Genomic DNA, 14254 nt, shown 5'->3' with positions numbered 1-14254 from the left:
AGTACAGATGAACAGACAATAGGTTCTTTGCAATATCACAAACTAAATTACCATTGCATAAAACAGGTTTCTCACATTACTCAGGCACTGTGAATCAGCAAGGACATGTCATAACAACAGAGAGAAAGAAAAGACCCAAAGCCACTCTAAGTAGCTTTTAGAGCAATTCAGAATTCTGGGCATTGAACATAAGACTTAGTAGGAGATTTCGGTTTTCAGAAAATGCTGAGTGTCCAAAAGGTGAACCCTTATGTCCCTTAAAGCTGTCTTTCTGTAAGAGACACCTCTCCATAAGAGATGCCTAATTAGTCTCAGACGAAACTTTTAGCCATTGTTGAAAATCTCGGCTCAGAACTTCTAATGTATATATTGTCTACAGTAAAATATTAAACAGCAACACACTTTACTGCTTCTCAAACTGCTCCTTGACCTATCCCTTAGCAGATGTCAAAGTAGGAGGGAAAAGAGTTTGAGAGCCGAGTTTGGGGAGGAAAGCCATGTGCAAAAGTCAACATGGCTCTCACAAGGAGAGTGGGAAATTGCGTTTCCCTGCCACAGTTGGCCGACACAGAAGGAGGAAAGGGAGTCCAGGCACGGATGCTTCTCTTGTACTGGAGTGAACAGAGGTCTTGTGTCTTCTGAAGTGCAGTACTGCATACTAGCATTCAACTTCTTTTTAGAATCATTATTATTAACAAGGCCAAGACCAAACGAGATTTAGTAAACTTAACATTGTCTTCAGTCATCAATGCTTGCAAATGTAATACTGTTAACATCAAAACAGAAGCAACCCATAATTTTGTGACATTCCAAGCAAGCCATCCCCCCACTAGATCTCCATATCAGATTAGGCATGCCATGTTTTCTTCTCTTGCTAGGAAGTTTGAAAATTTCAGCAGCATTCTAAATGATCTTACTGAAATTGGAAAAAATAAAATAATGTCTAAAAAATACAAATAGAACAAAAGAACATACATCACTTATTATCTTTGTTATCTCGGTGGCTATCTTTATGTCTGGCCTGTTCAGCACTTCTGTGTATCTATGAGTATCTTGCATATCCTTCCTATATGACACCTGTCAAAATAAAAAAAAATGTTTAAAACAAATGAAAAGTTTGAAATTTATAAATCATCTTCAAATGACCTTTCAATTCAGCCACAAAATTCACTAGAACACCACCTAATTTATTCTAACACAGTCCTGCTTGACAGAGATTATTTAGTAAGACCCACACACAGGTTAACAGGATAAGGAAGACATTCAAAAGCATAAAATATAGTATTAAAATGAAAAACATTTTTTGCTTAGAAGCACAGTAGAAAATGAAAGCACTGCAAAGACCCAAATATTAGGTTTTATCATTGAATTTCAGAGGAACTCTAAGAGGATAGGTTTTTGTGTTTTTTGTTTGTTTTTTCTGTGCTTTACCTTTTATTAATATAAACTAACACCTCTATGATATTAAGCACCAAGGATTACAGCTACACTAAGGAGAAACTGTAATTCTACCGTGGTGAATGTCTCTCAGTAACAGGCAGTCATGTAGCTGGTATGTAATTAAATGACACAACTCCACCCCAGCACCCCCAACTCCTCCCAGCTCCACTTATCTGCTACTTTACACAATCATGGGAACAAGAAGGCTGAGTGTTCCAGCATGTGGAGTACAAGACTGGATCTTTCTGTTTATGCAGAAACCACTATAATAATGAATGGGCTCAGAAAACTTTGGCCAGAACACTAAACCACGAGTAAAAGAGTCCAAACATTATCCCTTTAGTAAAGCAATCACAGAAACTGCCTAGATGTCAGAGACACTCCAAAGCTCCCAGACCACAAGTTATCCCTCTTTTCCCTACTCCAGGTCTATAGGCTTTTTCCTCTACCTTGCTGTATTGCATGTGTGTCAATCCAAGCCAATTTCCAAGAGCTGTCTTATTGAATTATTTTGACTAAGAAAATCATCCCTGGTATTCAAAAGTGTCTGACAACATGAAGTTCCATGCAGAAGTTGGAGAACAAAGTCTACAAGAAACAAAAAGCATCAGAATAATTCCTATTTTATTGGACAGTCTTTTAGACTATTTTTCTGCTGATTAACAGTTAATTGACCTCCCAAAATTGTATTTCACCATCAAAAATGTCCTGAGAGGTTCCTTCGGCTTGAGGCTTTACCTATAATAACCTGTGTATCTGGCTCCTGTTTCCAGTGCAGTTTTACTACCGGCACAGTGCAACATATTGAACTGCAAGTCTATCAGTCATAAAGTGCAATACCCAGTGACAAATATAATTCGTAGAAATGTTATATAAAAAAAAAATAAAAAATTACTTTAGGGCATATATTTTGTAGGCAACAGGGAAGACATTTTGCATCCATATGGCTTCAGCTAAGTAGACAAGCTAAATGGGCTTCGCTCTGTTGGCTGTTTGCCACAGATAGATCTTATAATTTTTAACCTACGAGTGGCACACAAGTGTAATCAATGATTAAATAATAAAAATAATTTTAAAAAAAAGTTGCGTGAATACAGCCCAAAGTATCACCTACCAATAAAATAAAAACTGTTTCTTACCGCTCGTTAAAACCACTGGAAGTTTTGGTTTGGTTTGGTTCAGGTTTCTTCTTTGGCTTTTGGTTTTTTTTTTTTGGTTTTTTTTTTTTTAAAGACACTAGATGTACAGACAAGTATTTGCAATTCAGGGCTTTACATGAATTTAGTTAATTATATGCTGTTCATCCTAATGACCACATGAGGTGAGGTGAAAACCACAGAGGCAGCAGAAACAGGTTTCTGAACAGCACCCTATCATCCATGTAAATTGCAAATTAAAGGCCAGCATATGTGCTCAAAAAAGAAATTAGGAATGGAGTGAATTTAACAACAGAGAATCAAGAATAGTGGTGATAAAGTTGAGGAAATGCGGTCCCTTATTGCTCCCAAATGACATGATCATATAGTACATGAAATAATGGATTGTGGTTAATTTCAGGAGGGGTGGGGAGGAATAAGACAGTGACAGTCCTTTATATTTCACCATTTTCAATTATATTAGATGCAAGGCCAATTGCTATAGCTTTCCCTGAGTGAATTATTATTCTTCCTTCACCTAAACCAGTATACCTATTACTTATGTCTGAGGGAAAGTCATCTAACATTTTACAAATGTCTGCAATATATATTTGCTCCATTCTGCAGCTTGTCATACTCCGGTGAGAATAAAAATGTTATGCAGCAGAACAGTAGTTTGTCAGAGGTAGGCCAAAGAAAGAAAAAATATGTTTCCCATTTCCTGAATAACCTCAATCCCTGGATGCTGACCCTTTCCCATTGGGACAGTGTGCTGGCCTCTATTACACAGCTGCTATTCTGTTCCATCTAGTGATTTTTTTTTATAGTGCTATGTTAGAACAGTAAAAGGAAAGCTATTCCATGAGAGCAGGGGAACAGATGTAGAAAGGGCAAAGCAGCCAGCATAGTGTGTACACCCATAGGTACCAAGAAGATGGGAGGTGGAGAAGCCTATGAGAGGGGAAAAGAGAAAAAGTAGCCTGGTCAAGCAAAAAATAAAGGAAAGCAGCAGGAAAGGAAATAGAAGAAACACCCAGGGAAGGGGCTATCTTTTCTCCTGGGTTTGTTCAGCCCCTGAACAAACAATTAGCTAGAGGCTCAGACCCTGACTAGCACCTCCAGGCATAACACAATGCCCTTACTCAATCTTCACTTCAAGGGGATGCACAAGTTCTACCAAAACCATCACTAGATGCTCCAGAATTGCTCCTTTTTGTGAGGACTACAAGTCTGTGAAACATCTGCTCAAACTGGCCAACATACAGGAAAAAGTAACTAATACGCTGACAACGTAAGAGCAGCGGGGAATGACCTAAATGGAGACCAGTGGGAAAACTGAGCAAGAAAGAAGTAGGGACAAAAAGGAAAACACTTCTGTCATCTCTAGTTTTGAAGACGCAAGTACTAAATTACAAACACCAACTAGATTTAAAGTGTTTTTCTACACTAATTTTTTCTACCTATTTTGAAATTACAATGAAAAGTGATTTTTTTTAAAGCATCCATAAAACTAATGAACAAAAGCCATTTCACATCTTTAATCCCAAATTTGATTACACACTCTGAACTGCCATTATTTTTTGCGAAGTGTGGAAAATATTCAGGGCCTGCTTATAATTAGCAGACTAATTTTAACAGGGCCAAAGCTCCAGCTCTTCTGAAAAGGCATAAGGTCCACTTAGGATAAACATGTTGGTGCATTTACTCCAGCTAATGGTCCTGAAGGCGTTTCACCTTTCATGGTGGCACCAGTTCATTGGGATGCACTACAACGTTGCACAAGAAACAGATTTTGAACAAGGCTGCAAAACATCTCAAATTGTCAATCAACAAATGGGAACTTCTGCTAAAACCAAGCACACCTAAGCTTAATGGACTAAGACCTTTCTTGCAATCTTTTGTCTATTCCAATTCCAAAGCTACTCCAATCTATATTTATCAAATTATCAATATATGCACAAGTAGATAGGGACACATTTTGCCCTCTTGAAATTCATACACACAGAAGTCAGCAAGGAGTTGGGCACACCTGCCTGTAAAATAATTTGTCTCTTACTGTTTGTCCCTGCTTAGTATTTTCAAATAGATGCGAGTCCACTTACTAATGGTCTGTCATCTGTGTCTCTGCCCCCTTCTCTCTCACTTTGGGGTCCATCAACACTAAGAAAATGACTAACTGGTGACAATCATCATTGGCAACAGCTTTTCTGATCCCCACTCAAATGGTGTTGAAAACTGTTTCCCGGCTCATGTAGAAGAGACAAACACATTTCTGGCCCATTACAGATTGATGCAGTCATCCTTTCCAGTAATGGGCTTGAAAATTGATTGGTCCCAATTACATCAGGAGTAAACACACCATTTTCAGCACCACTTGGAAGTGGTCCAGGGGGACCTGCTGTTGACAACCACTGTCAGCAGAAAGTTGGTCAGTGAAAGGTGATTTTTCTAATGCAAATGCAGAACAGAGATCCAGAAGAAGCTTGGCTTTAATACGATCTGCATCAAAACAAACGTCAACATCTTGGTATTGATGGTGCTTAAGCACATCAAGTTTAAGATCTGCTGATTTGGTCTTATCAGAAAGAATGTATTGGGGGGGGCGGGGGGAGGATTGTGACCGTGCAATATCTCAAATATGGAAAAAGTGTACTTCTAAGACAATACACAGGCTTCTTAAGTATTCAAATATAAAGGTCAACAGAATATTTAAAATTACTGCCTCTGGCATCATTTGGACTGCAAAGACCATACATATATATGTGGTTCCAACCTCAGAACTGCAAACTACTTTTTAAATGCCCATAGATGATTCTGTTTTGCTGTTTGTAAAATTGGAACACCACCAGTTAGTTATTTCATACAGGGTAACACTGCAAGGAAAATCAGTAATTTTAATAACACTATATATAAACTGCTATATAAATAAATAATACTGTTTTGCTATTCATAATGCTCAGTGATGGACCAGGTCACAGAACAGAAAAAAAATGGGATCTACAGCTTTGACTATATTCACCGAATGTTGTGTGCAGCTTCTACCCAGGCAAAACCCAGCAAGTACTTTCCTTTCTTCAGAAACCTAAATGTAATGTCATTTCACTATTCAATTTCTTTCTTTCTTCCATCCATTTGATCCTCAGCTACATATAAGGTGAATTACTATTTTGTGACCGGACAGTTTTCTACACAACACCACCTAATGTCGGTCCCAAGTTTGGAAATTTCCAGAAGAGACAAATGACATCAGCCAAGCACAAAGAAGGCTGATGGTCCCTTCTTCATGGTTCTCCAAATGCTTTTGCATGCCCAAGTCACATAATTAATATTCACTTCACAAAACAAAAACATAGTTTATAGATAAAAGTACTCTGGTTTGGATAAACATGCTTTCACTAAAGCATTGTGTAGTATCTAAATTATTTTTCAAGTAAATTCCCTATCATTAGAAAAGTCACTTTTGTTCTTTTGAGAGCAATTTTCTTCAGTGGAAGAATGAAGAAGAGAAAAATGTTTTGCTTATACATGATCACGTTGTTCAGAAGATTTTACAGTATTTCCCTATTATGCAGCTTCAACCCACGCTTATACAGCATGTTAATGATATTCAAAGTGGTGTGAAGGCCTACAGCACATGACAGTTTCAAAATGTCAGCACAAATGTATTGTAAGTTGAATACAGTCTTAATTTTTAAAGGAAATTGCACATTTCACAGAGTTGAGTATAAATGTCAGCCTTATTTTAAGGCTGAGTAAATAGTCTTAAACACATCCTAATCCTATTAGATGCAAACCCTGCTTGTAAAGGTTGAATTGAGATGGCAGACCATTGTAGGTAAACACGCATTCTGCTCCCATAGGTATACTGTACTGAGTGGTGGATAAAAGAGCTTTGTCCTATTCCCTCAGCAGTTTTCCTCTTTATACACTGCACTTTCAAAACTGTGACTCTACAAATAGCCTACATTCTAAAAGACAAATACTCCATATTTGGGATGGTTGTTACGCCATACTCTGACTTACAGATGAAAACTCACACAGCTCTTAACTAAACTTTTACTTGTAAAGCAAGAAATCCATAGCCTATATTCAGCATGGTGCTCAATTACCCACAGGAGTTGTGTAACTCTGATGAACAATAACTGGACTTACATAACTTTATATGTGATACAGATATATCCCCATTGCACTAAAGCTCCCTTTGAGCATCCAGAAAGAATCTTTTCTTAAACAGATGAAACTAACTGGTTAGAGTTTTATGTTGGATTTGGAGGTTTTGTTTGCTTACATTTTTTACGCTTGTTCAGGCTGAAAACACCTTCCATCATGGATTTTCATTATTTTTAACATGCTGTTAAAAGTTCTCATTTATCACAATATCCTTTCCTCCTATGTTTGCCTTCATTTCCTTTTTTGCTTGCTTTAAGGGCGAAAGAAGATGAAACAACTGAACTTAATTTACTCTCACATCTGTACCCTGCTCTCCTTCTGTTAGCAGGTGATGTACAGCTGTAGAAGGGGAATGGGTTTTGCACTAGCACACTAATCCACAGACCATGATGAATTTGATTCCAAAACTAATCTCACATCCCTCTTGGTCCCACTAACTACTCTGAGAGGGATTCCCGCCTCTCTTCCCAACGTTATTTCCTTCCCTAATAGTCTGCAATCATTCCTAGGGTTAGGTAAAAACAAACTCATGCTTATGTGGAGGGAAGTTCACATTCCCAGCTCACATCCTCTGTCAGTCTGATACCCTGATGCTTCTAGCAGCAGAGATGGCCAGAATTTGACAGGAAGAGGGAATTCTGTAATCAAGGCAGGTTGCAAATCACTTCTGGGAGTTCCAGCTCAGGTATTTCCCAGCAGAAGAAAAAGTTATTCTTCAAACCTAATGCTTCCCTGAAGTTTTCCAGCAGCCTTTTAATCAGCAGCCAGCTGTCAAGGTTCTGCACACATGGACATACATCTAACATTGACATTTAGCTTTCAGCCTGCATAACCTATGAGTGTTTGTTACACTCTCAGTATGGAAGATAGGGTAAATTTAAGATAATTCAAAATGAAAACCTAAGCTTCATTTTCTATATTATTAGAAGCAAACAAATGTCCCATTTGTCTGAGAAACAAGAGAGTCATAAAATCATATACTTACCTGCCTTGACTTTGTTGCCTAAGCAAAATAGAAATTGATCGTAACTTTGAAGGTTATGTTCAACTTTATAGGTGTCAGCTGTTTTTAGTGGCTTTGAGGCCCTTAAAATTTACTTTTCTCATAAGTGAACTTATACAAAACCTAAGACTAACATATATTTTTCTTCAAATTTGTATTTGTACAAATAGAGCACAGCATAAAAGACCACAAAAATCAAAACTGACTTTAATAATAAAAAAAAAAAAGAAAAACTATTATTAGGCTTTTATACTGTGAAAACATAGAGAACTTCAAGAAGATAACAAGCAGGTTTTGTTTGTTTGTTTGTTTTTTAAATAATGGAAAATAAAAAAACTAAAATATATAGCTAGACAATCTAATTTATTTGTAAATTACTTAAGTAAACTAAGATAAACACTTTGGTCAATGGCATAAGCTAGAACCATGCATCAAACACAACTCTCTGGATCAGATTCTGCAAAATCAGTCTGAAATTGTTCTTTGGAGCTCACTTGGGTATGTATTCATGAGGTGGGAACAATGTAATTCGCGTGCATAAAAGTGTGCAATAGCAGTGCAGAAATAGCCCCCTTTTCTCCTCTAAACAGAAATGTTATTAAAAAAAATCTAAATGTTATTAAAAAAAGTGTAAGACACTGAAGCCATACTGCTGTTCATGCAAACAAAGACCTTTATACGGTTTTAAAGTACAAGTACACATTAATTCAGAAAATCTCTTTTTTAATTTTATTTCAAATTGGTATCAGCAATATTTAATAACAATAAAAATAACTATTAATTGTTAAAAATGACCTTCCAATGCACTTTATCATAAGTCGCAGGGCATTACTCATAGCATATTTTATGAACACATTGTGTCCCAAAATACTTAAGAGCACATACGTAAAGAAAAATGAACTAATGAAATATGAAAATATTCCATGCTCAGCTCATACCAGTTAGCTACACTAGATGTATCTACTCAAAACAAATCAACTGATTTCAGATGGGGGAGTACTTACATCACTCTGGTGTTTATTGACTTCCATGGCATGCTTAATATCCGGAGGCTCCTTCATATGTGCGTAATCTGAAGTTCCTTTCTCAGCATCATATTTTTGTTTATACAGTACCTGAAAAAAAAAAAAAAACAACATCATACTGTAGTGACCTCAGTAGAGGAGGTATAATATCATGAGCTGGACTAAACCTAGCATTGTAGTGTGCCTGTATTCAGGAAGAAATGTAATAAATTATTAAGCTCCTTAATGGAACCAGAACCCTAAAACAATAGCAGCTTCTGCCCAAAACAGAGACACATGAGGCACAGTCAGCAGAGAGATTTCTCTAAGTCTACTATTGCAACAGAGGTATGAGTAGGCAGGAGGAAAAAAAATAAATATACACATACAGAAACAGAACATTAACCTTAACAAGGTGAGAAGACAGCCCAGAGAGTAGCATAAGGGAAAACTTTTTTTTCCCTTAAAGCATACTTGAATCTATCAGCTAAATAAGTATTTACTCAGGTTTCATTTTTTTCCTGTGTTCAGGAAAAAAAAAAAGATTTTGTGTATGCCTTGTAAGTGAACAGGTTTACATGAAATACTCATAGCTCAAACATCAATTTCCTCCACTGTTAGGAAATTACTAGCACAATACACATTTGGACTAGCCCCCAGGTTCACAAAGAAAAATAATATTTACATTCAATTGTCATCATGGTAAAGGAAAATTGAATTGGATTGTGAGTTTATAAACAAATTTATTTTTACAATAGAAACTGAGCTCAGTGTTGGGCATTCATCCAGATATCCCTGTACTGTACTCTGCTATGCTTACATACACACACACTCACATAGTGGAACTGCCTGAAAAGCTGATGTTGCACTTAGACTTGTCATAAGCTTTTAGGCTTACATTAAGAAAATTCTCCAGGTTTAGATGCCTGAAGAAGCAGCAAGCAGCGAGAAAATTCATTTTCTAATAGAGCTCTCAGGAGCAAGCATTAAAATAATCCCCAAGAAAACAGCAAATACTAAATAAGATTGAAAGCTGATCAGGAGGAGAAGGATTTGAAACTAAAATCCTCAGTAGCAATAAAAGAATACTGTGAAAGTTTTGAGACAGGGAAGTCTTAATTGTGGTGATTTGCACTCTTTTAGGACAGGATACTAGAACTGTGAGAAAATGTCATATCTGTTTATGTTTAAGGCTGCAAGATTGCATCTGAGTCACAGATCAGGGTGCCTGAGGCAATATATTAGTATCTGCTCTATCTCAGATTACACGATGATATATATACCAAGAGATTAAGACAAAAAGGGTTGCTTGGTGGTATTTTTAGTTTTTTGTTTTGTTTGTTGGTTTGTTTGGTTTTGGTTGGTTGGCTGGTTGTTGTTTTTTTGTTTTTTGTTATTTGTTCGAGTTTAATTTACACCGCTACTATACGAGTGAAAGTATCAAATTAGGAAGCTTAAAATGTGCCATCTCCTTACACAGTGCAAATCCAACACGATCAGGTCTCTGGGGAAAGACATACAACTTAAATTGAAACAAACAAAATGTCTATAACCTCCCTATATCAATTATGCTTTGCAACTGGCAAAGTAAATGATCCTTAACAAGATGGAAGAATCACAAATGAATGATCAGCTGCAAAAGTATAGTAACAATATAAACATATACCACAAAAATGTTTTTGCTACTTTCCACATTTCATATGGTCACTTTTAAGATGCTTCCCATTCTGAGAAGCCAACCCAGACGTTTTATTTGTTTCTGAAATTCTGTAATTTACAGATACTGCAATACATTGTCACGTTGCTCGTTTGACATCTACATTTTTATGTTGGTGTATGAGCCATGAAACCAAGACATCAAAAATCAAAAGCAATCAACTCCCACCACAAGAAAACTAACAGAAATTGCAATCGACTTTCCACTGTCTTGGAAAAATAAGGCTGTTTCTTTAGCTTGATGTAGGAATACCTGATTCACTATTTCACAGCCACATCCTTCCTAATCTTTTCACTCTAATCTGGTTAACTGACTTTGGAACCTTGAAAGAATCACAGATTCTGCCGAGTTAAATAACTGTCTAGTTTAGTCTTGGACAGTTGTGCAGAAACATTCCCAAATTTGTAAATCAGTTCCAAGCAAATATGCAAAAATATTTATGAGGATTATTTCATCAATATTCTTAGAACTACTGTTTTATGTTACTATTTATTTCACACTTCATACTGAGTTTCCAGGCTTGAAATTTTATTTATCAAATACACATATGAAAAAGTACTCCACAGAGATCAATAACAGGTCACTCATGTAACCTCTGCTCTGGAGTGGTATATTTAATAATTCCAGTAATTCCATTATTTAGGTATGACTTCAGTTTGAACTGATTTGTAACTACTCATTTTTTATTTTTCTTCTCTCTCTTGCACACCAGTGTGCGAATACAAAGGTGAATTAAGGAAGGTTTTATGCTCTTTTAACTTAACTCTGACTCACCATATGTGGTCATAACACAGTATGATTGTAAATGATGAAGTAAACCATAAAAACAGCTTTATCATACTAAAAAAAAAAAAAGTACATTTGAACATAAAAGAAGGAATCTGTCCACAAGTAAGAAGCTGAAAATATTCCTTAAGATTCATTTGGTTTATCATCTTTAAAAACAAACAGAAAATGCTATTGAGCATTGAGTAACATATCGTTACTATTTGAGATATTGCACTGTGCAAAGGAAAATTAAACTGCCTTCAGTTTGTGTTAGATTACTCCTTTCAGATAAGAGAAACACTGCAATCTCTTCTTATGGCAGAAATAAAATGATGAAGCACACCTTTTTTTTTTCAATATTTTTTTCCCTCCCAAGGAATGTTAAATATTTTTATCATTGTTTGTGACAACTCATAAAAAAAAATTCCAGGAAGAACTCAGTATACTGGTGTTCAGACAGGAGAAACACTTGACGCAAAGCTAGCATTGGTCTGAAAATTTTCTTCAGAAATATTTTCCACAGGAAGGTTGCAATTTTTCTAGAAAATGTCAGTTTCCTCTCAGGAAAATCAAGATGAGTCTTTTTTTTTTTTTTGGCTTTTTTTTTTTTTCAGAGAACAGGGAAATTGGGGTGAGAGTTTTGCAGGCTGGCAAGGAAGGTGAACTCATGCATGGGGAGAAAGATTCTCTCTCTGGCTTACCCTGGGAATAGCTATGAAAAAAAGAGAGAGGAAGGAAAATCTCACCCTCAAGAAAGCCATTTAGATTATTACAGTCAAATTTTCTCTGTTAAGGGAAAGCATGAAACTGATAAAAGCCACCCAAGTATGTGGGGCTATGAAACTTCCTTTTCATTCTCCTGAAACACTTTTCCCATAAATAGTGTCATTATTTTTCGTCCAAAACCTGCATGGGTTTCCATCTCTATGAATATTTTTTCCTATCCTCATGCCAGCTTTATGTAAAACACAGAAGAGCAAACATGGGCTTTACATAAAAGTCAGCGGAGGCTGTCTTGTTTTAGTCTTTCCTGTACATCTTGAAAAAGGAACTAAGAATGAATCCATACAGCAAACATGGGGAGAAAGCTCCTCAGGAGAAAAACCAGAGCTACCAGGGCAATGTACTCTCCCTATGGTAAGGTCCTGCAAGCATCGGTTCACACTGTATGGCTGCAATCCCACAGAATGAAGTCCTCTCTCTGCTGATGTCAATGGCAATTGCTACACAAGTGGTGCTACAGCAATCTGTTTTGGAGTCAACAGCAAAAGGCAGCTGCAGGCAGGGCATAACCTCTTGTCAGAAAAAAAGGAAATTTCCCTGGTTGACCCTAAGTGCCTGAATCATCAGTGTGATCTGAAATAGTGTATAAAATTCATAAATTGGCCTAGATCGAGGTAGGCTGAAAATGGAGCTGCTGGGCAGTGGCAGTACTGCAGCACCATTTCAGGGCCAAACATCCATGAGACCATTTGCCAAACACACATCTGTGTAGGAAGTCATGGGGCAGAAGCGGAGCAGCATCTGCAGTCCCATGCCAGCAGACAGCAGCAGGGGAGTCAGTGGTGTTCTCTTTCTTCTGCCCTGTGATCCTCAAGTCCTGGCACACCTGCTTGGCAGATGAGGCCACAGGCCCTGCCAAGAACATGGTACCACAGAGCAAGAGAGCACCTGTGATGTCTGGATACAAAGGCACTCAAGCCCAGCCTTGCATCCAAGGAGCATGAAGAGGGAGTCAAAGGTGTAAACTTGTTCTAACAGGAACGGGAAGGAGGACATGGAGCCACATTTTTCTCATCTCAGGAAATAAGCACCTATTTAAAATCTGCTTATTACAACTGAGAAAGAGACTGCAGTTCTGGGCTTGTAGGGGCCTTGTTGCAAGAGGGCTGTCACAGAGGCCAACCAGTGCTGTGCTCCCTCTGCTCCCTGTGGGGTACTCTTGGTCTCCCCTTGCTGAATCGGTGACCTGTAAATCTACACTCCTGGCAAGAAGGATGCAGCAGAAATCCTCTCTACGATATCCTGACCCAGATGAAATTTGAAATCCTTGTATTAGCTACTTAGGTACCGCAGTGATAGGCACAATATGGATTAGATTTGAATACTGTAGAGAAGATTTTCCACTAGAAAATCCCCTAGGATCTCTCTCAAAGTAGCATTAAATTCAGGTCCATTGCAACAGTAACCACAAGTTGGAAAAATGTGTCAGCGTATCTTTAAGTTTTATGGTAGATTATGATTTATAATGCATCTATTCCTACAGGGATGGAATGAATTTTACAGGAAAAAGTTCTACTTTAATATAACTCATCCTATATGCATATTTGTTTCTCTGTGACTGTTGGATGATTGTAGAAAAGCTTCAAATATATCAAATGAAAATGTTGGTCTGTTCCTTATAAGTTTTTTCCATGAATCAAATACTTTCATTTTCAGTCTCAGTTATTTATCTTTTCTGCCACATCACTGATGTTAATTAACCTCATTTGCGTAAACTAAAGTAGAATGTACACATTTGGAATTAATCCAGGAGTAAATCCCATCACAGACTAGTAAACTAATGTTTTATAAATCAAGCTAACTGTTTTAAAATGTTATAAAAGTTTAATTCCCAGTTTATTTCTACTGTAATTCTTTTAATCATTCACTTTACAATGAAATGTGACACTAATGTTATTTCAGCTACTATGTTGCTTTAAAGTCAATACGTACGTATATGTTCCATTTCAAACTATGAAAAGTAAAATACTTTATGTTATTATGTTTACTTATTATAACCTTAACATTGTTTTAAATCTAATCATTCCTCTACAAGCTGTCCTGAGATTTCAGTGTTTTCTTTTGTTATATTTTCCCTTGTTTGGGGGAAAAAAAATATTAAATAGAATGAATATTGAGATAGAATCATAGAATCATTAAGGTTGGAAGAGACCTCCAAGATCATCTGGTCCAACCATCACCAACTAAACCATGTCACTAAGCGCCAGTTTCCTTGAACGCTGCCCCCCCCAGG

At 36.9% G+C, this 14254-nt stretch overlaps 1 protein-coding gene across 9 annotated transcripts in view; it reads right to left on the bottom strand.

Moving 5' to 3' along the window:
• NEBL (nebulette) overlaps positions 1-14254 on the bottom strand; it is a 260561-nt gene that overhangs the window by 72499 nt on the left and 173808 nt on the right. For 7 of the 9 annotated variants that reach the window (XR_013945800.1, XR_013945801.1, XR_013945802.1 and 4 more), the window contains 2 exons: positions 8754-8864; positions 976-1077 (listed from right to left, as the gene is read on the bottom strand). The exons of the other annotated variants lie outside the window; for them this stretch is intronic. Coding sequence is in view for 3 of the 7 variants with exons in the window: in XM_080578262.1 (XP_080434388.1) it covers positions 976-1077; positions 8754-8864 (213 nt within the window). In the remaining 4 variants the exon portion in view is untranslated. The remainder of the gene's footprint in view (positions 1-975; positions 1078-8753; positions 8865-14254) is intronic. 9 annotated transcript variants of the gene reach the window in all.

This window comes from Anser brachyrhynchus, assembly GCF_964034855.1.
Source record: "Anser brachyrhynchus genome assembly, chromosome: 2".
In the NCBI taxonomy this organism is placed as follows: Eukaryota; Metazoa; Chordata; class Aves; order Anseriformes; family Anatidae; genus Anser; species Anser brachyrhynchus.
Note: the sequence above shows the minus strand (reverse complement) of the source record. Positions and strands in the feature narration are given on the sequence as shown.